This window comes from Larimichthys crocea, chromosome XIII (assembly GCF_000972845.2).
Source record: "Larimichthys crocea isolate SSNF chromosome XIII, L_crocea_2.0, whole genome shotgun sequence".
NCBI classification, from domain to species: domain Eukaryota; kingdom Metazoa; phylum Chordata; class Actinopteri; family Sciaenidae; genus Larimichthys; species Larimichthys crocea.
The window spans coordinates 40368213-40393905 of NC_040023.1; the positions used below are offsets into that span (position 1 = coordinate 40368213).

General features: G+C 39.2%; 5 protein-coding genes across 8 annotated transcripts; 2 read left to right on the forward strand and 3 right to left on the reverse strand.

Annotated features, from left to right (window-relative positions):
* Window positions 1–605: 605 nt before the first annotated feature.
* ptdss1b (phosphatidylserine synthase 1b) lies at window positions 606–7938 on the reverse strand. The gene is made up of 13 exons (XM_010737935.3): window positions 7617–7938; window positions 7371–7462; window positions 6525–6569; window positions 6294–6418; window positions 5909–6067; window positions 5310–5461; window positions 4972–5113; window positions 4652–4764; window positions 4350–4415; window positions 3312–3411; window positions 3011–3070; window positions 2200–2278; window positions 606–2112 (listed from the first exon to the last, which is right to left on the reverse strand). Exons 1-13 carry the CDS (start codon window positions 7820–7822, stop codon window positions 2024–2026), a joined length of 1428 nt encoding a protein of 475 aa, XP_010736237.2. The 5' UTR covers window positions 7823–7938; the 3' UTR covers window positions 606–2023.
* Window positions 7939–8100: 162 nt separating this feature from the next.
* mterf3 (mitochondrial transcription termination factor 3) lies at window positions 8101–11232 on the forward strand. Of its 2 annotated transcripts, none has more exons than XM_010737937.3 (8): window positions 8101–8199; window positions 9006–9373; window positions 9481–9633; window positions 9866–10055; window positions 10163–10310; window positions 10449–10520; window positions 10611–10772; window positions 10909–11232. In XM_010737937.3, exons 2-8 carry the CDS (start codon window positions 9013–9015, stop codon window positions 11101–11103), a joined length of 1281 nt encoding a protein of 426 aa, XP_010736239.2. In that variant the 5' UTR covers window positions 8101–8199; window positions 9006–9012; the 3' UTR covers window positions 11104–11232. The 2 variants fall into 2 exon arrangements, with proteins under 2 accessions (XP_010736239.2, XP_010736240.2); XM_010737938.3 differs by having other exon boundaries at window positions 8169–8241.
* A 1119-nt stretch (window positions 11233–12351) lies between these two features.
* On the forward strand, window positions 12352–14689 carry uqcrb (ubiquinol-cytochrome c reductase binding protein). Its single transcript, XM_010737940.3, has 4 exons — window positions 12352–12475; window positions 13227–13295; window positions 13539–13705; window positions 14486–14689. The coding sequence occupies exons 1-4, from the start codon at window positions 12457–12459 to the stop codon at window positions 14561–14563; spliced, it is 333 nt and encodes a 110-aa protein (XP_010736242.1). The 5' UTR covers window positions 12352–12456; the 3' UTR covers window positions 14564–14689.
* A 38-nt stretch (window positions 14690–14727) lies between these two features.
* Window positions 14728–17754, reverse strand: lrrc14b (leucine rich repeat containing 14B). Its single transcript, XM_010737942.3, has 3 exons — window positions 17255–17754; window positions 16411–17039; window positions 14728–15893 (listed from the first exon to the last, which is right to left on the reverse strand). Exons 1-3 carry the CDS (start codon window positions 17528–17530, stop codon window positions 15218–15220), a joined length of 1581 nt encoding a protein of 526 aa, XP_010736244.2. The 5' UTR covers window positions 17531–17754; the 3' UTR covers window positions 14728–15217.
* A 219-nt stretch (window positions 17755–17973) lies between these two features.
* LOC104924557 (protein naked cuticle homolog 2-like) lies at window positions 17974–25336 on the reverse strand. Of its 3 annotated transcripts, none has more exons than XM_027286114.1 (9): window positions 25149–25336; window positions 25023–25049; window positions 24856–24935; window positions 20922–20976; window positions 20462–20553; window positions 20033–20128; window positions 19820–19955; window positions 19540–19674; window positions 17974–19456 (listed from the first exon to the last, which is right to left on the reverse strand). In XM_027286114.1, exons 1-9 carry the CDS (start codon window positions 25171–25173, stop codon window positions 19017–19019), a joined length of 1086 nt encoding a protein of 361 aa, XP_027141915.1. In that variant the 5' UTR covers window positions 25174–25336; the 3' UTR covers window positions 17974–19016. The 3 variants fall into 3 exon arrangements, with proteins under 3 accessions (XP_027141915.1, XP_027141917.1, XP_027141914.1); XM_027286116.1 differs by having other exon boundaries at window positions 19540–19677; window positions 20045–20128; window positions 25149–25335; XM_027286113.1 differs by having other exon boundaries at window positions 19540–19677; window positions 25149–25334.
* Between the last annotated feature and the right edge of the window lie 357 nt (window positions 25337–25693).

A 25693-nucleotide genomic window follows, 5' to 3' on the forward strand; every position in this document is an offset into this window, starting at 1 on the left:
TAGTAAATGTCCAAGCAGAAATAGGATACATGCACATGCCTCACATGAAGAAACTGGAACCAGGATTTTATGGTTTTTCCTTTTGGTACATGATTTTAAATTATATTTATTTGGGTGTTAGACTGTTCAGCATTTGACTGACAGGCATATTTATTTATTTTCTTTTTGTTCTATAGACTATTTAATAGATTAATTAAAAAAACAAACATTAAAATAAATCAATGAATGAATCAAAAATGGTTACTGCACTACATTTGCACTTCTTTGTAATTGGTGAGTATGTGGGTAATAAAGATACTGCAGTGTAGTGTTGTTTGTCTGTCTTCATTATGTCACTCTGAGGTCTATTGTATTAAGAACTCAAGAAATAATTAACACAATGTCTTCATTACAACTCTTTCTGTATTAACAACAAGTCATATCCCAGGAAAGTTTCCATGTGACAGCCATGGGAATTTTCTTTGGATCTTTTAGTTCTCTCTGTTATATTGTAGCTGTTGAAGAAAATTCTTCACAATTCTGGAATTTAAACAAGTCAGGCGCAATATAGAAATTCTTCAGCTGCTAAAGATATCTCAGAAATGAGGAAAACACAATGAGACAAATTGAGAATGTGTAATCTTTTAATTATGTGTACAAAAACAAGCAAAGCCACAAATATAAAAGTCATGAACCAATAATACAAAGTCATGTATGGGGGCTACAATTAACAATTTTAAAAACGTTCTACATTAAATACAGTGTGAACATTTAAAGCATAGTAGATGATCGAAAGAAAGGAGCCACGGGGGCAGACTAGTGTTAAAAAAAGTTACATTCACATAACATAAATACAAATTCAATAATTAGACATTAACTTGCTAACACTGGTCAAGCTAATGAGAGGTTGTAAAACACCAACAGTAAATATGAAACTACAACCAGTCACTGTGTTGTATTAACATCACATTTCATTCATTTTGATCATAAGAAAACTTTTAAAAGGATAATTTCACACAGGTGATTATCCTCTGCTTTTGAATGTCACCACAGTGCTATTGCATTGAATGTCACAGTATTCTCTGTCAGTATATCAAACACACACACAACTGCAAAAACTATATACATCTGCAACAGTTCAAACAATGACATTTATGAAAGCTAAAAAGGGGTAAGAAAAAATAACACGTAAAGGCTACAGGTGGGTAAGTAACACGTGGTTGCTCCTCTCATCCATCTTTCCTAATGATGAAGTTCGATTGAACTTAAGCATTCATCACTGTATATGTCAGTACTTTACTGTAGTCTAGCAAAGTGCAAAATGTGGTCACTTTTGGCAATTATTATACAAACACAAATATTTTATATCAAACAAACACCAATTCAAGTGACTTAAAAACAAAAACTGTGATCTTTAGTTTTGTAGCAAACGTATTAAATTTAGCACACAGTAGTATTCAAAAACAAACGTTAAGTACAAAAACAAAGTGCCTGTAGCATATATGTACAGTATAAATACTCAAAGTGTTGTTGTGGACTGGTTTCTACCACACTGTAAAAGCTGGCACATCCCTGACTGGACACACTCAACATGTCCCACAGTGCAAAGAATCCAAACAACATTTAGTAGTTCAAGGTAGAAAATGCTGGGTGTAGGGTGGCACTGAGGCTACTTTTTACAGTGCAAATAAGGCCATCTTCTCTTTCATAATCCAGTGCATAATCCTTGGTTATTTAGGTCTGTTTAAAAAAATCTTTGACATTAAATAGAAAACTAATTTTTATCCTTGTCAGCACTGCCGATTCAACTGAGAATCAACACCCCAGTCTGCAGGTCAGTTATGTTTTCAGCTCATTGTTGTGTTTTGTCTCTGAGTCCCGCAGCCGTTAAAACTTGGTAAGTTAAAGTATGTCAAGGCTTGTTGATGTGACTTTGTTTATGAGTCTGCTTTCTGCCCTCTAAGATTCACTAAACCCTGAATGCAACTTAACAACAGCTATTCACAGATGGATAGAAGATGTGCATACTCAGCATCACTGTTGTTTATTGTCTCTTTCCTCCATGTCCATTCACAAATCTGTTCCTCCCAGAAGCTTTCCTCCGTTTTGTAGGTTGTAAAGAATTCCTCTGAGCTATTGAGGAAAAGGGCATAACTATGTTAAACATTTAGGATGGAGTTAACGGAAGACTTGTCACTGGTCTGCTGTTAGAAGACTGACCTGCAACATCATCTGTGACAAAACCGCCTGAGTGGACAACACTGCTGTCATCACAGTCCTCGCTTTGCACAGAAGTGGTCTGCAAACAGAAGGAAGCTCAGAGTAAATGACATTTCTGACTAGAAAAACATTTTCCTACAATGACAACTCAAAATCTCTGTTGTGGTTTTAACTTAAAGTTGGTGTAAATTAAAAATAAATGTGTTCGGAGTTTGTCAGACCAAAGAAGAACAGCCAAATTTGAATAAATATTGACAAGTTCAAGAAATTAGGTGTCAAAATCGGGTAAAAATGAGCAGTATTCTCAGCCCCAGGACTGTGTCTGCTGAATGTACTGAAGCCATGCCCACTCATGGGAGCAGTCAAGCAGCAATTCTGAAGTGACTGAAACGTGTCAGATGAGTTCAGAAAATCACATGACTAACTTTAAAACACTCTGAGTGAGATGAATTAATCTCTATCTCTCTGCTAGGGGTGCAGGGGTATGCTCAGGGTGGCCTTAGTTTGTCTTCGAGCCACCCTTTAGGACCGCCCACAAAACCCTGGACTGAAAACTCATGAAAAACTGTTTTAACCTCTAACTCCACATTACAGTAATATATCATTCAATGTCTTTTCACATGTTTTCAGCAACTATCTTCCAACATATTTAATATATTTTGAAAGAAATGTCAGAATTGCCTTTACACAGACTTTAAACAACAACATGTCAATGATTTTTCAACTGGTTTTCAGTTAACTCTAACATTTTTTAAATGACACCTTAAAATATAACCAAAGCATTCAATCAAGAACCAAAAGAACATCTCACCTTCATTTTATTTTGCTCGTACCACACCATCCCATACAAACACAGAAGTGTGATGAGTGCCTAAAAATGCAAAAGAGGATGCAAAAAAATCTGGTTAAACACTAGTTTTGTTTTTTCCACACTTGCTTTGCATGTGAACAGGCTGGCAGGAATGGACCTGAAGGTGCCAAAATAAGCAGTGTACAATGAATACCATTAAAATAAACTTAAGAGCAATGTCATTGAAAAGAAACATGCACCTGTTAACCTTGTGCAGTTGTGTAGATAGTCCACACACACATACACACTTGTGTTTTCTTACCAGACAGAGCAGCCACAGGAGTACATAACGAATCTGTGTCTTGGAAAACAAGTCATGACCGAATTTCACACAAGCGAGAGCCTCGAGGAATGCAATGGCCCTGAGAGGAAATATAAGTGAGTGTTAGATAAATGGTGTGATTGCTCTGCAAATTTCAAACACAGGTTTTTATATTCAACAATGGCCCCCTCTCTTGGCAATGCCATTTCATTGCAATAGAGCTCCTCTGTGAATGCATAACACTTGTGGCATAAGAGTCCAAATCAATATATGTGCTCTGTATCATTGTTTCCCAGCTATTCAAACTCATGACAACATTCACTCGCCACACTGCTGCTTTTCAATTCTAAAAGGTTACACTGCAAGGGTGAACCTCAGACAAGAGAGCGGCCTCAATGTTAAGCATTTCATGCAGATGGAGAGAGAGAGAGAGAGACTGTCTCGTTGCTATGGAAACTAGAGCAGACTGAGGGCATTAACGTCTTTGTGTCTGAGATGAGCTAAATAACTCCATTACATTATGAATTTCATTTACACTTTTACTAAGATGGATTAAAAAAAGGCTCTCTAAGACTTGTTTCAGGCTAAATCTAAATCAAAACTAACACTGAAACAGATTTTTATTGTTAAAATAAAATGTATTTATCTGTTCAACTACATTTAATAGCTTACAGGGTAATAGGATGGCTTGTGGCCAACACAACAGTGGTTTCAGTGTAGAGAGTCTGTTTGACTGAGCTGTATTGTAGTGTACATTAACTTTTATTGGTTGTCATATTTAAATCTCAACTCGCCAACCAATAATTTAGAAGAAAAAAAGGCTTATTCTAAGTTAATAGAAACACAATGATTTGTATTTTCAGGCGGCTGTACACTAACAAAAACATACATATGAATATTATACTATAATACATATTTCTGCCAATAGATCCCTCTAAATCTCACACTGGCCCTTTCAAAGAATCAAATATGACCATAATTGCAGCTTACAAACTATAGCAGTGAAAAACAAGAACTGACTGAGCTGAAGATACTCACCCAAACACCCAGCATTGTGTGCCAACTCGTTTACACTGAGTGTCTGTCAGGTACGCATAATATTGTCTGGAAAAGGTTGAAGAAATATTTTTACTTGTCAAGAACAAAGTGTGCCTTTAAGGTTTCCACACAGACTTCAATGTGAAAGAGCATCTGAAACAGCCACAACATTCACCCCAAAAACAATTTGTAATGCCAGGATTAAATGCTGAAAAAAGGGACTTTTAGTTAATGTTTAAATCGAGTATATCACTTGTATTCTTTCTGTAGTGTACTGATGCCTTTTTGAAGTTTAGACATACCGTACAGTCGGTGCAGTGATAACTCCAACGAGGAGGATGCGACACCAGCTGAGAGGGTGAGACGCCTGGAATACGAAGATGTGCTTGAGGAAGAACGTGTTCAACTCTGTCAGCTGTGAAGAAACGGTTGGAAGTCAGACAAGATTTTTAAAGACTTATTACGGACATTGTTGTATATTTGCTGACAAGTCTGAGCAGCAAGATTAGCTTTTGTGAACAACTGATACATTAATAGTGCAAAGAATTGTAAGTTACTGCTTTAATACCAAGGACAATCTTACTTAAGTATTTCTGACTCAAAGGTTTAAAGAATACAATACCTGCCAAAGGATCATGAAGAGATAGATGCCTGCGAGCCTCTGGAAAGAGGACTTTGGGTCAAACCAGCGCACATAAATCCAGCTGGCCGGGGTGAACTGGAGCACGGCTCGCTTTATCTTCCCTGTGGTACTGTGGATTTCCCTGAACAGAGTATGTGCACATGATAAGTATCCAGGATTCTGGTATCATAAATCTACTGGCATCATAAATCTTCTGGCAGCACAACCTGATACTTTTAAATTCTTTAGACTTTGGGGGGGTTTTAAAGAACCTGCGGCTTCCATGAATATACAAAGAAAAAAAAGAAAAAAAGATAAAGAACACAAGCTTCACTGACTTGATGCTGGCCCAGTGGTAGGTCCGCATCTCCAAAAACCGGCAGGCGGTCATACCCAGCCAGATGCCTCCTCCATTACACAACAGTATGTCGAGGATCACCTGATCCCACCAGCACTCTGCGAAGTTTGGCAGCAGGTGCATGAAGAACAGCTGTGAACAAAAAGAGGAAAGAAAAGTTCAATTAAATTGTGATCAGAGGAACTCTCAATCAAGGGACTACATTTCTACATTACTACAATTTTTGTCTTAGTTTGACCTTTGTTGGCCTGAGGATCCATAACACAGTCAATTATGTGGTGGGTAAATCTGTTATTAGGCTAAATCCCGTAATCTAATCCCTCCAGTCAACAATTGGCAGCAGTCAAGGCAACAGCATTTGTTATGTGCAGAAACCCCTGCTCATGCACTACTGCTTTGTTATCTCCCAAACAGATGATCCTTGTTGCCTGCACAGACCGAACTGGAGCAAAATTACAAGTAATGACTTGCATGACCTAGTAGACTTCCTATGTAGCTCCTTGGACAACCATGATTCACGCAAGAGATTTCAACGCAGGCAGACCAAGCCTGGTCTCATCTTGAACACATGCGTTCTACCTCAGTGAGCTCCCAGGTGATGCTGATGGTCCAACAGAGGCCGTAGCTGCGGATGAGCAGAGCCTTCATGGCCCAGCCTGCAAAGTGTCCGAATGCAAAGATGTCAAAGTGACTCAGGATCCGCTCCCATGATATAGCTGTACAGTTTACAGCATATTCCTGTTGAGGGGAAAGATGACTGAATTATAAGAAAACACAAACAAAAAAGTAAACAGCTTTAGAGCTGGAAATCATGAGCTGGAGGTGTCCTCATTTTAATCTACTCCGAGAAGTGAAATTAATCTATTTAACATCCTTCCATGCCATCTGACCTGATATATTATATTAGTATTAGTATTAGATGTGGTGTGAACTTGCTCTGATGGGGGTTAAAACCGCTTCTTACCATGATATCAGCTTCCCGTGTGGCATAGCGCAGATTTGGGTCCAGCCAGTACATCAGTACCTTTACTTGGTCCCAGTTGAGGAAGATGAGGAAGACAAGAAACAGGAAGTACATAACACTGAGACCTACACGGGGCAGGAGAAAATGAGTGAGGATAAAAAAACAAAACAAAACACTGGATTCAACCATAACAATGAGATTAATGTGAATATGATGTGGGTGAACACTCACCAAACACCATTCGCCATATTGCAGGGTGTGGTCTGGTGAAAGGTCCTGTTGAAGAAACATCAAATTGGTAAGTGACCTTTGGTGCAGATCCAAAATTAACACACGGTTGACTTACTAGTGGTTTTTTCCAGAACAACCAACCGCAGTGAATAAAGTTTGCTCAACTGTCATGAAGATATCTGGCTCTCGTTATACGACACCTGTTATCACATCACCATATATCTTGACAACTGTGCTGTTTCCCTGACAAGACAGCAAAATCTCTCAGTGGAAGATGGCCATAAGATGTGGTGAAAAGATGAGACAAAGTGTATTATTTTACCTTAAGATTTCTTTTTTGTCAAACTACTGTTTCAAAAGAAAGAACAAACTTTCACACTGAATCAGGACAGATTTAATTATGTTTAGACTTTAAGTTTGTCTTTTCATCTGATGTTTGTGTCAAGAAATAAAGCGTGGCTGCAATTAGGAATTATTTATATAATATGCAATTATTCGGTTGATAAAGTGAATGATCTATTGGTAAATAAAATGAGTGAAAATGACTCTCATGTCTTCAGATTGCTTGATTCTTTAAGCTAAAAGCCAAAACACCCAAAACATTAAATTTACTATGACATAAAATAAAGAAAAGCAGCAAATCCCTGAATCCTTGAGATGCTGGAAGCTGATAATATTTTGTATTTGAGCTTGAAAAATGACTTAATTATCCTAATTATCAGTCGCAGCATCATCTCAGTTGACTATAACTGTTTTGAGAACTTTATTAAACACCAGAAAATAACGTGGGGACTTAGTTACATACCATATAATTATGGAGCCAGTGAGTTTTGTTACATAGCTTACCATTAGGAAAGGCCAGCACACTGATGACCAAGAAGAAGGAGATAACCACCAACAAGCCAACACGGAGGTTGTTGTCAGAGTGCTCATCGTCCCTGTCACAATACAGTGTCAAAGTTATCAGCTTGTTATGTTCATCATACATTCAGCATTAGTTTCACATTTAGTTACAGGCAGCTAGTTGTTGAACAGGAACAGTACTCCGAGCTTTTAAAGCGTACTTATCAGAACTTTAACACTGTAGTCTACCTTGTAAACGCAAAGTACATGAGGCTGAGCACGGTGGCAGTCAGCAGTGTGATGGTGTGAGGCTTATAGAAGAACTCAATGCAGATGTCGTCCACTTGTTGCTCGTTTATCCTTCGGAAATGTAACTTATAGTTGATATCATCCTTCCGAGGTGTTCGGGAAGCCACGGCGGCTGCCATGTCGCTGCCGTGGACCGGTTTCTTCATTTGAATAATTCAATTTGAACGAAGTTGTAAAAACAGAAAGACAAAAATGATGCGAAGAGTTTCACAAGAAGCAGCCATGAAGACGAACTGAACTACCGAGGAGCCAAGCGGGGGCGTTTTACGTTGAAATACGCGTGCTAGTATTCAACAGAACAATTATTATGAACAAGGACGAGTACGAGTACTACATTTCTATGTATACTCATCCCATTTAACTCAATTCGGCTATTTTAGTTTTCTATCCTCTTGAGAATATTATTTAGATTTATCGCGCCCCCACAAATATGTCGTTGTTGGTACATCCCACATTGTGACATATCCGTGAACTCCTTCCGTTGCCGTGCACGTGAAAATAGTTGACATTGCGCGGCACGCAGGTAGGTGACGAGTTCAGGTTAAACTGTTTTCAATCAAGAAATGTGAGTGAAAAGTTACGAAATAATATCTCAGCTTTGATTATTATTCATCGAGGCTAACAGCGGGTTGTTGTTAGTCTGATACTACTAGCACTTAACGAAGCTCGTGACAAAAGCTAGCCTTTTTTAGGGCAACAACTCAGTCTGTTTCATATCTTATCTTTATAAATAACAAATGGATAGCTAAATTAGTGTTATTATTAATGCTATATATGAACGGCACTGGTGTTTTCTGTCTACACACTCATGAAGAGCTAGCTGCATTAGCCACTAGAGGTCGAAAATAATTCAACACTGCACTGCTGTATCCTCTGATTGTACTGTAACATGTTCTGCACTGCTCCTTTCATATTTTAAACACAGTTTGAGAGATGATGAAGGTAATGCCCGTGTCCTTATATTGTCATAAGTAAGAGTGAGCAGATTGTATTCTGTACTCAGTATATGCACATAAAACCTCCTCTGTGTCTAAAGAAACGTGTTGTCCATGCAGTAAAAGCAGCACATAGTAACAATCTGGTCCATATACAGTTTAGTATGTTGTCCAGCCCTACCCTGTATAAGTAACAGTTTAAGCTTAGCAGCATGTATGTATTTGAAACCACCTTAAATTTGTCCATTATGCTACCATAATGATGGTACCAAGCTCCAAAAAATATGCTGTTGCTATTAGACAGAGTGGACTATTATTGGCCAGAGATAATAACAGTAATTTCTACTTTGAATGGCATACTCGTCAAACCATTATGTTTTTCTTTTTTCTTCAGAGTCATCATGGCTTCGTGCTGTACACAGCTGTGTCTACAATGCAGACGTCTTCTTCCCCCACAGATGGTGGCTCGTACCTGGCGGTATTCCACTCAACTTGGTCATTGCACTACAGTTACAGGGTTACCGCCCAAAATCCTGAATGGACCCACAGTTGTGAGGGGGGATCACACGGTAGCTGAGGCAAGACAGCGGTGGAAGCAACAGATGTTCTGTTACAGTGACTTTACTGCCAAACATCTGGCAACTGAGGCTAAGGAAGACAAGGATATTGAAGAATTGTCAAGAGCTGTTGATGTAGCATACAAGAGTCCCTTGATGCCAATCAGAGATGCTGTGCCAGTGACTGAAAGCCAGATTTCATTAGGTACATATTGGTTTGATAATTTAATATTAGAATTTGATTTAAATGTTGTTTTTATCTTGAGAGGGAGATGAATATGTTGTTCTGTCTTAATTTTATTTATTTATCAGATCTGGATGCTGCTACTGAATTTTCAGCATTGGAGGAGATCAGTGATGAGGAAGCTGTCCGTATATTTGTTCCTTCTGCCATGCCTCCAGCCTCCCTCTCTCTTAGAGACTATGTTGACCAGTCTGAGACGCTCAGCAAACTGGTACAGCTAGGTAATTACATTAACATTTAATCATTTAGCTGACACTTTTATCCATAGCGACTTACAGGGAGCAATTTGGGGTTCAGTGTCTTACAAGACTGAGCTACAGCTGCCCCAATTAAGCCCCAGGACAATGTAAATCATTTTGATTTGGATGCTTGTTTTGATTTAGATGCAATGATCTTAAATGGATGAATTAACCCAAATAACTACATTTTTGATGACTGAACGTCTCATTGCAGGTGTAAACCTGTGGAAGCTGGAACAAAGGCCCAATGTAGGCTCTATGCTGCTGAGACTCAACTTCAACACAGATGTGGCCCCAAGACTGCTGTTTCTCAAAGAGATTGGGGTGGATGACTCTCACTTTGGCAACATCATCACACGCAACCCCTTCATTCTCACAGAGAGTTTGGAAAACCTACAGGCCAGGTGACATGAATTGATAAATGTAGAAACAAAATAGATTTTTTTAACATTCTTAATCCACTCACTATTTGACTATTTTCATAATGCTCCCCTTTTTGTTGTTTTGAAAGGGTGAACTATCTCAAGTCAAAGAAGTTCAGTTCTGAGACTGTTGCGTCCATGGTGTCCAGAGCTCCATATCTGCTTAACTTCAGTGTGAAGAGGCTGGACAACAGACTGGGATTCTTTCAGCAACAACTCAACCTCAGTGCTTCTAATGTAAGTGTCTTCACACGGTGTAGGAGAGGCTGAGCCATGTTTGTATCTTAGCAGGAATTCCTGATTCTCTCTATAGAGTATATTATTCAAGATATTTCTTTTCTTGAAAAAAATAATAATTTGTTTTCTTCTCTTCAGTTGCGGAACATTGTGGCTCGTCTACCCAGATTACTGTGTGGCAGTTTGGAGCCTATCAAAGAAAATTTGAAGGTACTGAATGACAAAACACATTATTAGAAAACAATGCAGAGTAATCTTGGGGTGCTGTGTTTAAACACTTTTTCTAAATGTGTTCCACAGGTGTGTGAAATAGAGTTTGGCTTTAAGGAAAATGAGATTCAACACATAGTTCTTACCGTCCCAAAAGTGCTGGCTGCAAATAAAAGGAAACTAACGCAAATATTTGACCTGCTCCACAATACCATGGAGGTCCCTCATCACCTCATCGTCAAGTTCCCACAGGTAGATTTGATGGCTGTTGGTTGTCTCTTTTTTGCTTTTTAACCAATTTAAGGTCAATGCGAACTTATCTGCATTTCAGTTTATTTTTGTCCGTATTAGGAATTATAAATAAAGCATCTGATTTATCCTCCCATAGGTCCTCAATTCCAAGTATTTGCGTATCAGAGAGCGCCACCTGTTCCTTGAGTACCTTGGAAAGGCTCAATATGACCCAAATCTGCCCAACTACATCTCCCTAGACCGCTTGGTTTCTTTGCCTGATGAAGCGTTTTGCACTGAGTTGGCTTTGGCCACACTGGAAGATTTTTATTTGTTTCAAAAGACACTCTGATTCCTCACAAACGGACACCATTAAAAGGACTTCAGACAGTGGTCAAGCACAGATAATAAATATAATAATGTGTTGCAGACATGAAAGTTTGTTTTGTAATAGTGATGTTCAATAAATGTACGCAATGAATATCAGCTCTTCTACTCTTATTTACTATGACTGCTATGATAAGAGACCATAAATGTAACTAAAGATATGTTGCGTTCAGTGCCAGAGTAAAATGATCATGTATTGACAGCTGTCTGCAATGAGAGTGGATTGGAATTATCAATGTGAGGTTGAGTACATTTAATCAAGTGCTATATTAGATTTAATACACATTCAATTTACCTCAGGTAAATTATTTATACTTCTGCACGACTACATTTCAAAGTGAAATCTACTTTTTATTCTACTTCTTTTGCCCAAGAGCAATAGTTTCAACAGATTTAGATCTTGCATTTAAAAAAAAGGAAAAAGGAGAATGAGCTTATACAATATAATGCATAAGGTTTTGATACCTATTATAGTTCCATGTAAAGCATTGAAAAATACTACTTACATGTGAATGCATCAGGAATATTAATCATTTAATAAGATATATAAAAACACCCAAAGGGCTCAGTCCACTGCATAATGAGTGCTTTTACTATAAATACTTTATACTGGGGGTCCACAGAGGTACTGCAGGGGGGATCATTTGTGAGAACTAAAAAATATAACAAAAATTATATATGATACTAACAACATGACCAACAGCTATGGGAGAAAAAAAGCGTTGAGGAAAGGTGTTGGGTGAAACACAGCAGTTCTTTGTTGCAAAATGAACATAAAACAATAACTTAACGCTAGTTATAGGATTATGAAGTGAAGCAGAATGGATTGTCACAGTGAATGAGGTGAAATAAAAGGTGACTATAGTAAATATAAAAGTTATTATATGTTAGGCTTAAAATGGGATACATTTAAAAAACAAACAAAAAAACATATGGGGGGTCCCTCTTCTGTTTGTCTCTCCTGAAAAAGGTTGAAGACCCCTGCTTTAGGCTATTTTTTCTACTTCAACATAAGTAGGATTTTCACTGCAAACATTTACTTCTAACTGAATTATACTTACTTATATTTTTGCATCTTTTATTGACTTAATACTGAATAATAAAGACAAAGTCATATCACATGAAATGAATTATGTGTGTTCATTTAGTTTACGGGCGAATTCTGACTTTAAGACAATGCTGCTGTCTTTTATAGACTTTTATTATCCCCAAGACGTCTTCCTTGGTTGTAAACATTACGTGTAGAAGTTGCGCAACTTCCCCGTTGCCCTGAATTGTCCTTACCCATGATGCACCGCGGTCGTTCTTAGTGGTAAAAATGGCGGCGAGGGCACCAGGTAAGTGTCTCTCCTTTAAAACATTTACCACTTAAACGAGCTCGACACAGACTGCTTTATGGTAACATGGCGTGACGCATATTGTAATGTAACACATGGTATGTTGTGTCCACGTTGTCCGGCTCAGTGTTCACTGTGGAGGCTTTGACTCGTGCGTGTCCTCTAGTGTCCCCGTGCTAACTGCTGCTAAGGTTAGCTCAGTGCTAGCCTCTGATCACAGACAAATATTAATGTTACAGACAGAAACTCTCTCTTCAGTGTTTAAACGCGTCTTAATATCTTACCAAAGAGCTGTTACTACGTTCAGCTGTTGTTCGGAGCTGAGCTGGAAAACATAGTGTCATCTGATGTTAGCTTCTCACCGTGACAGCCTCTGTTGTTTCATCTGTACACCTGAAGATATTCGACATGTTGGTAAATGTCAAAGTTATCCACTGTTTGTTACCCGAGGTCTGATGTCTATATAGATCATTAAACGTAGTATATCATATCAATATCAATATCTTTACAGTCAGAGGTGAGTCTCTCTGAGACTGTCATGTCTGACAGATTGTCTTTTTACACACTTTACTTCCACAAGACGTGAGGACAAACACATTTGTAGTGATAGTACTGTCAGTGTTGGAGCTCCTTCCTCTGCATGTTTGATTGTAATTCACCAGATTTGTTCTTAAAAAAATCTAAAAAGTTGTGTGTGTGTGTGTGTGTGTGTGTGTGTGTGTGTGTGTGTCTTGTCTTGTCTTGTCCACAGTGGCGTCAGGCAGGCTCCTGGTTGGATTCCGCAAATGGTACTACAACATGTGCGGCTTCAACAAGTTCGGTAAGCCCGAAGAATAACGTGTTGGTCAAAGTATTCAGAGTTTAAAAACCACTTATGAAATGTCACGGAAATATAAACCACGAGAATCAGAATCTCAGAATCAGAAGTACTTTATTAATCCCTGTAACAAAAACAATTTCCCTACAGGGTTTAATAAAGTACTTCTGATTCTGAGAACGCTTGATTGTCTGGGATGAATATGGTTTATTTTCATTGATTAGTCATTGATTTTTCTGTTGTCAGGTTTATTGCGCGATGACACAATCTATGAGGATGACGATGTGAAAGAAGCCCTGCGGAGGCTTCCGGAGACCCAATACAACGACAGGATGTTCAGGATGAAGAGAGCGCTGGATCTCTCCATGAAGCAGCAGATCCTCCCTAAAGACCAGTGGACGAAATATGAAGAGGTTCATTAAACTAGTTTAAATATGTTTTATTGTAGTGTGAAGGCATAATATTATACTGCAGTGTTTCCCCACCAACCGGTACGGTTCTAGCTGGTGCATATAGATTGTTGCAGTAGTGCTTTCTTCATTTTACATTACATGCTTACTTTTAACTGATTTATACACTTAATCATTTTGCAGCCAGAAATACTCAGTGTAACACATGAAACTCTTCATAATGTCAAAGTCACACACAGTTTAAGTTTTGGTAAATGGAAGAAGAAAATATAGATTTGTGGATGTTTGTTCGAACATCATGTCTACCTCTACCTACTTAAAGTAACCAAAATGTAATGATTTGTAGTTAGGGATGCAGTGATTGTGAAATTCTGGGCTGATACTGATGTTTAAAATAACAATTTGGCTAGAAGCCTCCTTTTTTGTTGTTATTTATCCACCATAGTGCCAGGGAAACAAAGTAATCTATAAAGAAAGGCAGAATATGTGCTGTTGCATGGACCACATTATTATTTTTGTGCAATTTGTGCCAGTACTGGAAAACGGAGGAATATTTTCTCTAATCTAATCTGACCAACACATTTAGCCAGCACAAAATTGATGGGACATAACAGATAAACATCAGCCACTGACATTGGCGCATGCCATTTTATTTGATGATGGGTCAAATGTTCACATACCCACGATAAATCAGTGTATCTCTAATGATAAACTATGATATTGATATTGTATACCATGATTTCATTTGTTAACCTAATTTTTCTTCCTTTCTTTTCCCTTTAGGATGTCCATTACCTGTCACCATATCTGGACGAGGTGATCCGTGAGAGGCAAGAAAAAGCGGAGTGGATGAAGAAATAAATGCTTCCTGCTCAAAGCTGTTAACCTTCCTCTTTGATCGGTGCATGATTGTCCCCTGTTGTAGTATTTAAAATGAAATGTGATCTATATAAGACAGTGCTCATTAAAGAAATGTACATTTTGGAAGATGTGAAAGTGCTGCCTTTTTATGGAATGGTATAGTAGGCTGTTGAAGATTTGATTTATTGGTATGACAAAATGAAACAGTTACATTTGTATACTTTCTAAAAATCTGTCCTATGTTTCAAATAAGTGCTATTTACCTTTACAAATCCAGATATATACAACATTTAAACCAGAATATAGCCATCAGAACATGTACAATAGATATAGGTAAGACAATATTACAGGCAAACGTCAAGTATCTACCTACAGTAGTTACATCTATATGCGCTGCACATCTGTTTGGCTTACACTGTAGGAAGTACTGGAAAGAAAGTACTGATCAGTGATGACAGTTTGCTAGTCAACTAGCACTAGATTAAAATAAATATAGCTGTGTAATTAAGTCTAATAACACAGCTTTGAGTAGCATGAAATTATCTGCAGGGATGAAAAAACATGAACATCTCTATGTTTTGATAATTTAAACTGCTGCACACACGTTTAGTTCATGACCTTGCTGATCAGTTCATTTATTTGATCCCCCCATTACTAATCTTTCTGAGCCTGTGATCTCCTGTTATCCACATCAGTTATGGTTCCTATAAAGTTCCCAATGACGGTGTTAAAAGATTTTAACATGGACACTCCCAGCTCGTTGCTGGTTTCATTAATGTCTGGGTCATAAGTCCCCATAAGTGGGGTGCACACCTCCACATTCCCTCTACCAGCTCCTTCCAGGATCCCCATCAGCTGGCCCCTGACCTCCTGAAACAACTCCTTGTTGTAGTGCAGTATGACTGAATCATCAAGAGGATACGTGACATCCTCAGAGTAGCACTCACGGGGAACTGGTACCTCTATGTATTTTAACTTAGGAAAGCCTGTGGATAGCAGTGAGAATAACCTCCGTAAGGCTGCAGAGGTCAGAGGATTCCCCAGGAGTTTGAGCTCCTGCAGCTCCTGACAATAAACCAGAGCATTGGCGAAGGCATCCATGTGCTCGTCTTCTATGCTGCATTCTTCAAGGGCCAAGCTGGCCAATGTGGCAGAGCAACGGCTGAGCAGTTTGTGGAAACACGTGGAGAAAACGCTGAAGATGTCATGCCCACTGATGTCCAGGCGGACCAAGGCCTCACTGTGGAGGCTGTTGGAAAGGTACGTCATGTCGACACGGTTCAGGTGACAGTTTGCCAACTCCAAGCACTGCAGTGGAGTGTTGAGAGGACTGGGTGAAGAAATGAGAGGTAAAAGAAAATTAATGGTACCAGAACTGAACACATTATGATCTCCTCATATATGACTGGTGCCAAAAAGCTTAGAAAATGACAGGTGTATTGTTTTGTAAGTTCAATATTCTGTCTGGTAAATATTTTTGTACACCAGATCTGTTGTTTGGGGTTTGTGCTCCTGTTCTATTTCCATTTGAACTGTGGAGTCTATCGAGCAGGTTTCTGGATAAACCTGCAGCAAACAGGTGCAGCTGTCTTTCCTAACCTTGGCATCATGTCAACAATTTTAACAACAAAATACTTCCCATTGTTAAACAAGAGCCTCAAAGTTGGAATGTGCAATGGCGCTGGGTAAAAGCGATTATTGTAAGCTATATTAAAGCTCTTTATGCTGCAGTGTTCATGTAAAATAGACATCAGAGCCATCCATCACCTCATTCATGTGATTATACATAGAAACAAAAACACGTTGTTGTTGTCTCTCCTCGTCCCTCCCCCTGTCCAATTACTCACTTTAGCAGTCTGCGTAGGTGTCCAGTCAGAATGGAGAAACCCACACAGAGCTCAGTCAGACTGCTCAGTTGTGCCAGCAGATTGCCAACGGTGGCCAGCAGATCCTCATCATCAGAGCCCAACCTCCTTATATCCAGCGCACCAGCTGGTAGGGTCAAAGACTTCAACTTGGGGAAGTCCACCCTGGACAGCAGCACCTCCAAGTGTATGGCCTCCAAGGGAACATTGTGGACCACCTCCAGCTTTGAAATTGACTCAGGTTCTGCCAGGCGAAGAACATAGAACAGCTGCTTGAGAGTGAGGGAGTCAGCCCGAAAGCTAACAAAGTGAAGCTTCAGTGGACAGTAGCGGAGTAGGAGAAAGGCCTGAGCCACCAGCTCATAATTGCGGCCTGTGATGAAACCATTCAGATAGACATCAATAGATGTTTCAAAGGCTGATGTGGATGCATCGATGGCTTGCATGGCCACCATGGTCTCGTAGCACATCTGAGTCAAGAGCTGGGTTCTTGCCCATCTTCCCAAGGTGGACTGGCAAGGGCAGACCTGGTGCTCGATATCCTTGAGGGCAGTTATGTCTACAACATGCAGGCTCTTGGTATAGATTCTTGGTGGAGACAGCACATAATCCTTTAGAAAACCAAAGGAAAATGATTATAAAGTCTTGTGAAGTGAAGTGATTATCTAATCAAACTATAACAATTTGTGATGATTGTAAGCCAATAACAAGTCAAAGCAGGTTTGCTTAAGCCAGTAGACCTGCAAGTACTGAAATACACAGGAAAATGCAACTGAAACATGAGAATGCCATAAACATGATACACCATACAAGACTTATTGTGTACCTTTAAGCCAGTTAGAATTGCCCCCAGACAAATCCGGCAGGTGCAGGAGGTGAGGTCCATCTGACAGTCGCCTGTCTTTCCCAACAGCCTTTGTAGGTTAAGCTCAGGAAGAGGCCAGGCCTGGACCAAATCATGCAGCAAGTCAGCCTGCTCATGGAGGTAGCAGGCCTTGAAGAGAAGTGGGTAGAGGTTAAAAGACACACTGTTGAGGTTCTCCAGAGCACTCGGACCACTTTGGACAAAGCCCTCAGCAGCAAGGAATCGGAGTGACTTCATGTTTCCAGGTTCTATCCCTGGTTTTATTTCGAACAGCTCTGTGAGTTTCCTGGTTGCTGATGAGAGCTGCAGTCAAACAGCTCTCTGTCAATGTTATGCCTCCTCTGGGGTTGTTGCTTTGTTGATTTCCTCTGTTGCCGTCTGTCTGGGTGTTGTGCATTTGTCTAGGACCGAGCTTGCTGGGAGGAAGGCACCGGGGTCTCGTGGTAGGTAAGAGAGTGGAGGTTATTAATAGAAACAGCTGTCTCACGTCCTTCGCCGGGGACGGTGTCTATTTGCAACTTTCACCAGAGCGATAAGTAGGAACAACATTTGACTGGCTCTGGGAAACTTGTCAGCATTCACACCTCTTTGTGAGGAATAAGGGATGCACATGAGTTGCTGTTGTGAGAGCAGAAATAGAACAACAGAGGACCAATTCAATCTGAGATACATCACCAGTTTGAAATGTTTAATGCATTCAAGAAGACGGTTTATAATAAGGTACCATTATTTACTTTTTAGTACAGCCTTTACCCCCAAATCTGCCTCAGTGATTGCTCTGAACACCCTGAAATTACATGTCACATGGTTGCAATGTATTATGGTCTACTGAGGCATACATGATGGAGCTCTTGTGATATAAACATTGGTGAAGACGTGGAGTCTAAAAACAACCTGATGTTTCCTGTTGTTTTTAGACACCTGATACTGTAAGTATATAGTATCTATATATGAAGGTATGTCAGTGTGCCATTCCAATTTTCATATTGTGTCTCTGATATGAAAAAATACAATCACAATCAACATATTATGTCTGTAAATGCAGAAGATTTTACAAACCATTGTTACAGTGTGTTACATTCAAGGGAATATCATCTCTCTTGGTGTGATTTAGCAATAGTTGTCACTAATGTGCATAACAGAAAGACATAAAAACTACTTTGTGGACTTTGTTTAATTGTTTTTAATACAAACTATCAACTGAGATATTATTGGTTATCATTTCAGGCACGCAGGTCTACACTATTTAAAGTCTTTCTCAAGCAATCAAGTGATAAATTATTCAGTATCATTAAATATTCTTCAGATGGTCAGGAAGAAAATATGTGATCATGTCAGAATAAACAAAACATCTTTTTTTATTAAAGGCATATATTTAAACAGAAAGACACATCGTAAATATGCAATGGTGGTTAATGTTCATGTTTTAGATCAAAATGTAAGCATGTACCTCTACAAAGTGTGCATTTAAATAATTTTAAGCTTAAGTGGCGATCTACCTGAGGGGACCACGTCGATCTAAATGGCTATAGAAGTATCATTCAGTTAACAATGAACTGGCCTTTCTGGATCTAGAGTAGATAATGTTTCATGGTTTGTTTGCATTAGATAACAGTGCCTTATAATGAAAACAAGGTGAGTTGCATTTGACCTCCAAAACTACCCACATATCAGTGGAGTGCTCCAACTCTTCTCACCTGTCTCATACGAGTTTAAAATGCTTTTACGAAGGGTGGTAGTGATGGTGGTGATGATGATGGTGCTCATGGTGATGATGGTGCTCATGTCTCTGGGCTTGAGAGGCCAGGGCCCCACATGAGGGCTGAAGGTGGGAAGATATTTCCTTATCTCCCCATACTGCGGGTCTGAGATGCAAGGCGGTATCTTGCACCCTGGAGCGAATCCTCTTGCTGTGAGTACGCTGTGGTGCAGGCTGAGACTGGGAGGCATGGCACCATGAAGCAGGGTGTTGGCCGTGTAGCCTGCAGGACTTTCCCTCTCCTCCATTCCTGTCTTTCCCCACTGACATGCCTTTGTTTTTCAGGGAATGAGGGATAGGGAGGCCTCTTGGGGACTCAGAGGAGACACAGTTCTCCCTGATGACCACATGGTGGTGCTGAAGAGCAGAGTGTGTGTCCTGTCTTGGCTCCTGTGAAGGAGATTCTGGGAGAAAAAGGAAGCTTTTGTGTATTTCAAGAGGGAAAAAACATAATTGTTCATGAAATGAAGAAATTCATTTTCAATACCTGTGTTGTCAAACTTGGAGGTATAGTTTTCAATGCCAGCTAGATCCAGGTAGTGGTTTCTACGCTCTATGTTTTCATCCACACAATAAAGTCTTGGTGTTCCTGCCTCCTGTGATGCACTCTGCTCCTTTTCTGCTGCTGTTTCAACGAGAGAGGAACATTATCATCACAGCGACGACAGTAGATCGGTGTTCAGTTAAATATAACTGTTAGACTCTGTCTTCTGTCTTCATGCTTGTCCCACAAATGTCTATGTTTCATAGAGCCACAATAAAATTACCTGTCTGTGAGGTCTTTTCTGGGTCTGCCGATGGAGTTACGACTAGCTTTATCTTCAGGGGTGTGGTGCCAATGTGTGGCTGCTTGACTGATGCTTGCAGAACCTCATACATGGAGTGTATCAGACTGCACATGTCCTGTAGAATACACACATATACAGACATACATTGAACGAAGCAAGCTTTTTAAAACAGCATGTGTGAAAGAAACCAACCTCTTTGGTGACCTTGCCACTGTTGTCAAAGTTGTACAGCATGAAGACCCATTCCTGCTGAGTGTCCTCGTCAAGCACTACGTTACACTCTGTGACCTGCACAAATAGCCAGAAAAAACAACTTTTCAGTGCTGTAATGAACCTTTAACTGCAGTGCTGCAGTTTATTAGGTAGAGTTAAAGCTTATGTTGTGTGTGAATTGTCCCAAACTGGTAAAACCACTATGTGTTTGTTGAATATGCTGCAGCAGATAAGCATCAGATGTAGCTTTGCAAGGAGTGCCATGGAAACAAAACACAAGAACAAACATCAAACACATCTCACAATAATCATCACTATTAATATCCTGACAAACTGGAATCTCACCCATCTGGTACTTCACTATGCAAAATGACCCAACACTTGATACCACAGAGATATTATACTCACACCAGCATTGCCATTCCTTTTCTTTGTCTGTTTTTTGACCTGGAAGTGGATGCTGTTACTTCTGCTGGGCGTCTTCTTTGGTGGCAGAACCACTAAACAACACACAGAGCCAGACTGTTATTATGAATATCCAGTAGACTTACAGTTTGACGGTAACTCTAATTATTGTGTTATTAATCTATTCTTTGTTATAAGCTCTGTTTTCAGTCAGTGTTTGACAACAGAGAAGATACTAAAAACTAACTGAAAGCTGTACATCCAAAGGCTGAAGTTTTCCCACACAAATATAAAACAGATGTGGCTCATTTCACTGTTTCCTTTTCCATGAAAGCAAGTTGCATGAGCTATTGAAGCTTACATGTCATATTCAATGCACAGAATCGAGACAACAATAATTAAGCCCTTTATAATACATATAAAGTGAGTAACGTCAGTATGACGTATGTAATCCTCTACTCACCTCTGAGGTTGCAGTTACGGTCAGACTTGTTTTCCCTCAACTCTACATACAAGTTCTGTGAAAAAAAGTGACAGATGTAAGTTAACAGAGAACACACATGTAAGAGAGGGAGAGGAAAAGTCAAGGAAACAATTAAGTGATTTTCATGTCTCAGGAGTGTTGGTCTCCAGATGTGAGCAAGGCAGAACAATCATATTACTTTCTGCTACCAAAGTAATTTCCAACACATTCAATCAGACGAAGAAGTGAAAATGAAAAGAAAAAGAAAGAGATTGTGAGTCATCAAAGAGGGAACGGAAGAAGGAAAGATTTAAAGATCACTGCTGGACATTTCTTAGCTGACTTTCCTCTTTAAACTGTCGACATCTTGACCTTTTCAGCCCCTTCACATGTAACTGACGTGTCCCTGAAGTTTTATATGATTATTAAATGTGAAATCGTGACATCAACAGATTTTACTAGAGACAATAAATTCCAGCCACTGGCACTTTTTAGTGCTGAATATACAAAACTGTACCACTATAATATACCATGTTGTCACTGGACATTGGACACAGCTTTAATAATCAGCAGTGGTGGATTTACACAAGCCGTGTAATTAAGTACAAAGTCAAGGTGTCTGTCTGTTATTTTAGTATTTCTGTTTTATGTGACTTTATACTTCTACTTCATGACACCTCAGAGGAAAATACTGTACTTTTTACTTTTTACTTTTAGTTACTTTTCAGATTACAGATGGTGATTTTGAATTTGAGTGTTCCTTTATGGGTTGAGAATATTCTCCTTCTTCTTAAGCTTAATAAACTATTTTGAATTAACTATAAAATCCTCTTGGATTAGCTGAAAAATGCATCGTCACAAAGCTGAAAAAACAGACCTGTTTTTCTGAGCTCGTGAAAAATCCACTTTTTTAGAGAAGCTGCAAACATATGATGACCTTATAGACTGTGATGCATTGCTATAGATTAAATTAATTAACAGTATCGAAAGTAGTTAGAATTCGCTAAGTCTTAAACAGTACAATGCTACATACAGACTAATGCAGTCAGTAAAGTAAAGAATTTCAGACCAGACCGCCAAAAACTATAAAACCTTATGATTCATATCCATTTCTGATGTTTAAAAAATATCTCATCATACATAGTTGCTCTTCTCTCAGCACTGCAAAGCAAGATAGAGCTGAGAACACCAGCAATACTTTCCTTATCTCCTAACACAACAATACATCACTAACTGATGCTGGGGAGCGATAAGATGAGTGTGCACAACCTCACACCCACATCTCTCTCCAAACCCTGCTCTCTCTCTGCCCGCCACGCTCTGCCTGCCGTGACGCTTTGATGCTGTGTTCGATTTCAAGTGAAAGAGGGGTGGGAGGTGGAAGAGACGATGCAGGTAGCAGAATGGTGTGCAACCTCGTTATACATAATCCATCCATGCATCCGTCCTGATATCACAAAGTTTCGAGTGTTAGCAGAACAGTGGCTGCCTTTGTCTCTGCAAGAATGTCTAACAGCCTGTCGGATAACTCGATACCTGGAGAGGAAGTTAGACAGGGTGGGGATGCAACACAGAGAGATGATGCCCTGATGATTTCTGTGCTGGGACTCTCATATTAATGCCAAGCCCTACTTGCCAGGTTCTACTTTGCATCCATTAAAAGGTGCATGAATTATGAGACAAACAGAATAATTATAAACAGTCATTTATCATGCAAACCACCAAGAAAACTACAAACAGTGTTGATACAAACATTATGACAACAAACATTTTGGGATGTAATTGGAAAAACTGGGTTTCCAGGGTGAATTTTAGCCCAAATATAAACACAAAAACCAACCTTTTCAACACTTAAAGTAACATGTGTACACTAGAGACAGAAATACCTCAGCACAAATGTTGTGAACTGGATTGGCGTTTGGATTAACTGTGCAAAGAAAATAACAAGCGGCTTGTTTGAACTTGGGGAGTTGATGTAATTACTCCTAGTCGTTGGTAATGTCAGACAATGTGAGGCTGACGCCAAAAAGATTAAAACCCTGCTCATGATGTTTGTTCTTGGACGTTACAATATTTACTGAGTGTTTATGAAAACCTACACTAAGTCAGCCTCCCTTAAACACACACACACACACACACACACGCACACACGCACACACACACACACACACACACACACACACACACACACACAATGCAGATATTATAGCAAAGCAAACTGGTTTGTGTTTTTTACGAAAGTGACATCTGAGTCACTGGTATTTGACAGGTATATCACATTTATGTTAGCAATCTGTTTAATGTTTCATTTTCTTATACAACTCTGTGGAAAACTCTTTAAATTTAAATAAAGTTATGTGCAAGACTTCATACCCAGGATGCAAAGAGGAATCATGTGAGGCCAAAAGCTGACAGAAAACAATATAAGATGTCTCGAACCGTGAGACTTCTTTGCCGTTTGCACTTAACAGCTGTGGTGTCATGGAGTGTCAAACTATAATAGGCTGGAAAATCGAATCGCAGGAAGCTCTCTTCCATTAACAAGCACAGAAACTCCACCGCAACCCTTTAAACAACTTGGCAGAGTCGACATCTTTTTCCAACGTGTAGAACTTTCCAGGACTTCCATACAGCTATACTCAACTCCTAACACTTCAAAAAACAACAACCTCAAAACAAGCAAACCCATGACAACTCACGCCAAAATTCATGAATTTAGCTGCTGCAAAGATCAAACAAGCTGAAGAAAAGTGAAAACATCATGTTGGTTGTTTATCACATTTCACTTTTATAGATGGGTGGATAAGTGGATTTACTGTTTCTCTGAGCCACCCTGTGATCTTTATAATCACATAAAGCGCCTGTGATGTACTTCCATCACAAAATCTGGTTACACAGATCAAATCAGTTTGTTTTTAGTTAATAGGAAAGTAGGTGACTGTTTCCAGTGAATAAAACTTAATGAAGAGGACAATCTTCTATCCCAGTATCCAAGCCCCTTAAACGTGACTGCGTCATTAATGCCATCAGCCTACATGTGATGCCATTTACGCAATCAAACACCCCACCCCACGTCGTTTTCCTTACCCCAACCCTCCCCTCCCTTCCTTTCAGTCTGTCTGGCTGGAGAAGGAAAGCAGTACCAGATGTGGAGACTTTTTTCTTTTTTTTTTTGCAGTGCGGGGTATAAAGACCTTGCTGTTTTGGAGGGGGGGGTGGTGGTCGTGTTGCACTTCACAGACTTGGAAGTCTCTTTATAGAGATGGAGGAGGAAGGGCGGAAGAATAAATATACGACTGCCTCCAAACACCTTTTATGTCTCCTTGGATGTGATGTGAGAAAATACTGTTTATACCAAAACTGGCTTAACTGAGTTTAAGCAGTTGGCACTGCAATAAACCAATATGGCTGCTAATGGCTGTGTTTTTATGGCTTTTTTTCCCTCTTCAGCATGGGAACAGACCTAATGTACAAATCTCATATATTTAAGAGGATGTTCTAGAGGACAAATCTGCCCTCAAATACTCAAATGTCCATAGATATTATTAATTTAAAGTCCAGTTATTCATATATAGCAAGTACTATACACCTTCTATCTTAGATTATTGATTCAGACGAGAAAAAAAAACTCACATTAAAAACCTCTAGCTGCAGATTTTAAATTAACTTTTTAAATATGAAACCCTAATAATTTATAATATAGCAAATCCAATAAAGCATATCTAATAATCTGATAATCTATTAATTCCAGACTATCACAGTGTTAAAGAAAAACAAAATAAGCATCATGGGATCCTTTATGGGGTAAGACCTGATCTATGTGCTTTCAGGCTGTTTGAATGCGTCAATTCAAACATATATAGACTATTACTAAATAATATAAGTAGAATTAATAACAAGTACTATTTATTTATTTATTTATTTTTTTTTTTACCTCTGTCAGTTTGGTTTTATGGATGTGGAAACGCTCCAGCTCCTTTTGACAGGTCAACACATTGGACGCCAAACTACCACCTGCAGAACACAAGAACAAATATGTGAACACGCACACAAACACACGCACAGAGTATACCGTGTGTCTCTATGTATCCGTGCTGTTACCTTCAGGACTCTGTCTACGTTTCGAAGCTGTCCAAATAATGAGAAAAAAAATTACATAATAGAAGTCAGAAGAGATTGCATCTTTAAAGCAAATATAAATTGCTAAATGTTATTAAAATATCTCACCAAGTTTGGACTGGAATTTGCCCATACTCCTGTCCGTTCATGTGACCAAGAAAAGTTCGTAATGTTCGATCCATGAGGGGAAAAATCCGTCTGATATGTGTGAAACATCCATTTCCTAACAGGAGCACCGGGAAACTACGGCAGATATTCGCACACAGGGGATTTCACAGACGAAGTCAAGCCTGAAAGTTTGACTGAGATGTTTATCCAAGAGTATAGACGCAGAGCGAGACGCTTCGCTGCACTGCATTTCCTCCTTCGTTTGAATGCTTTAAGCCAGCAGAAACACGGTTACAAAGAGAGGAAGCATCTTGTTGTGAGACTGAACTTTAAATATGGGAAATTAGAGTTTTAGTTCTAATATTATAATAGCTCATAGGATTTATGAATATTGTATGATGTTGAATATTATACTGTAGGGGTGTACATTACTTGATTGTATGATTTTAATGCTGTATTCAGCTGAAACTGGAAACTTGAGTTCACTCTTTGTGTCTCGCATGTCACAGTCTGACACAACAGGGTTAATTCCAGGGTCTTTTGTT

Coding starts and splice junctions, on each gene's coding strand:
- ptdss1b (XM_010737935.3), bottom strand. CDS start 7,822: ATGAAGAAACCGGTCCACGGCAGCGACATGGCAGCCGCCGTGGCTTCC. Junction 5,114..5,309: donor TACCACTGGGCCAGCATCAA/GTCAGTGAAGCT, acceptor TACTCTGTTCAG/GGAAATCCACAGTACCACAG. Junction 2,279..3,010: donor ACGAGCAAAATAAAATGAAG/GTGAGATGTTCT, acceptor TTCTGTTTGCAG/ACCACTTCTGTGCAAAGCGA.
- mterf3 (XM_010737937.3), top strand. CDS start 9,013: ATGGCTTCGTGCTGTACACAGCTGTGTCTACAATGCAGACGTCTTCTT. Junction 9,634..9,865: donor CAGCAAACTGGTACAGCTAG/GTAATTACATTA, acceptor GTCTCATTGCAG/GTGTAAACCTGTGGAAGCTG. Junction 10,056..10,162: donor TTGGAAAACCTACAGGCCAG/GTGACATGAATT, acceptor TTGTTTTGAAAG/GGTGAACTATCTCAAGTCAA.
- uqcrb (XM_010737940.3), top strand. Junction 13,296..13,538: donor GTGCGGCTTCAACAAGTTCG/GTAAGCCCGAAG, acceptor TTCTGTTGTCAG/GTTTATTGCGCGATGACACA. Junction 13,706..14,485: donor AGTGGACGAAATATGAAGAG/GTTCATTAAACT, acceptor TTTTCCCTTTAG/GATGTCCATTACCTGTCACC.
- lrrc14b (XM_010737942.3), bottom strand. CDS start 17,530: ATGAAGTCACTCCGATTCCTTGCTGCTGAGGGCTTTGTCCAAAGTGGT. Junction 17,040..17,254: donor CAATTCTAACTGGCTTAAAG/GTACACAATAAG, acceptor GGTTTTCTAAAG/GATTATGTGCTGTCTCCACC. Junction 15,894..16,410: donor CACCTACGCAGACTGCTAAA/GTGAGTAATTGG, acceptor TTCTTCACCCAG/TCCTCTCAACACTCCACTGC.
- LOC104924557 (XM_027286113.1), bottom strand. CDS start 25,173: ATGGGCAAATTCCAGTCCAAACTTG. Junction 20,554..20,921: donor CCGTAACTGCAACCTCAGAG/GTGAGTAGAGGA, acceptor TGTGTTGTTTAG/TGGTTCTGCCACCAAAGAAG. Junction 20,129..20,461: donor AAAGGAATGGCAATGCTGGT/GTGAGTATAATA, acceptor CTATTTGTGCAG/GTCACAGAGTGTAACGTAGT.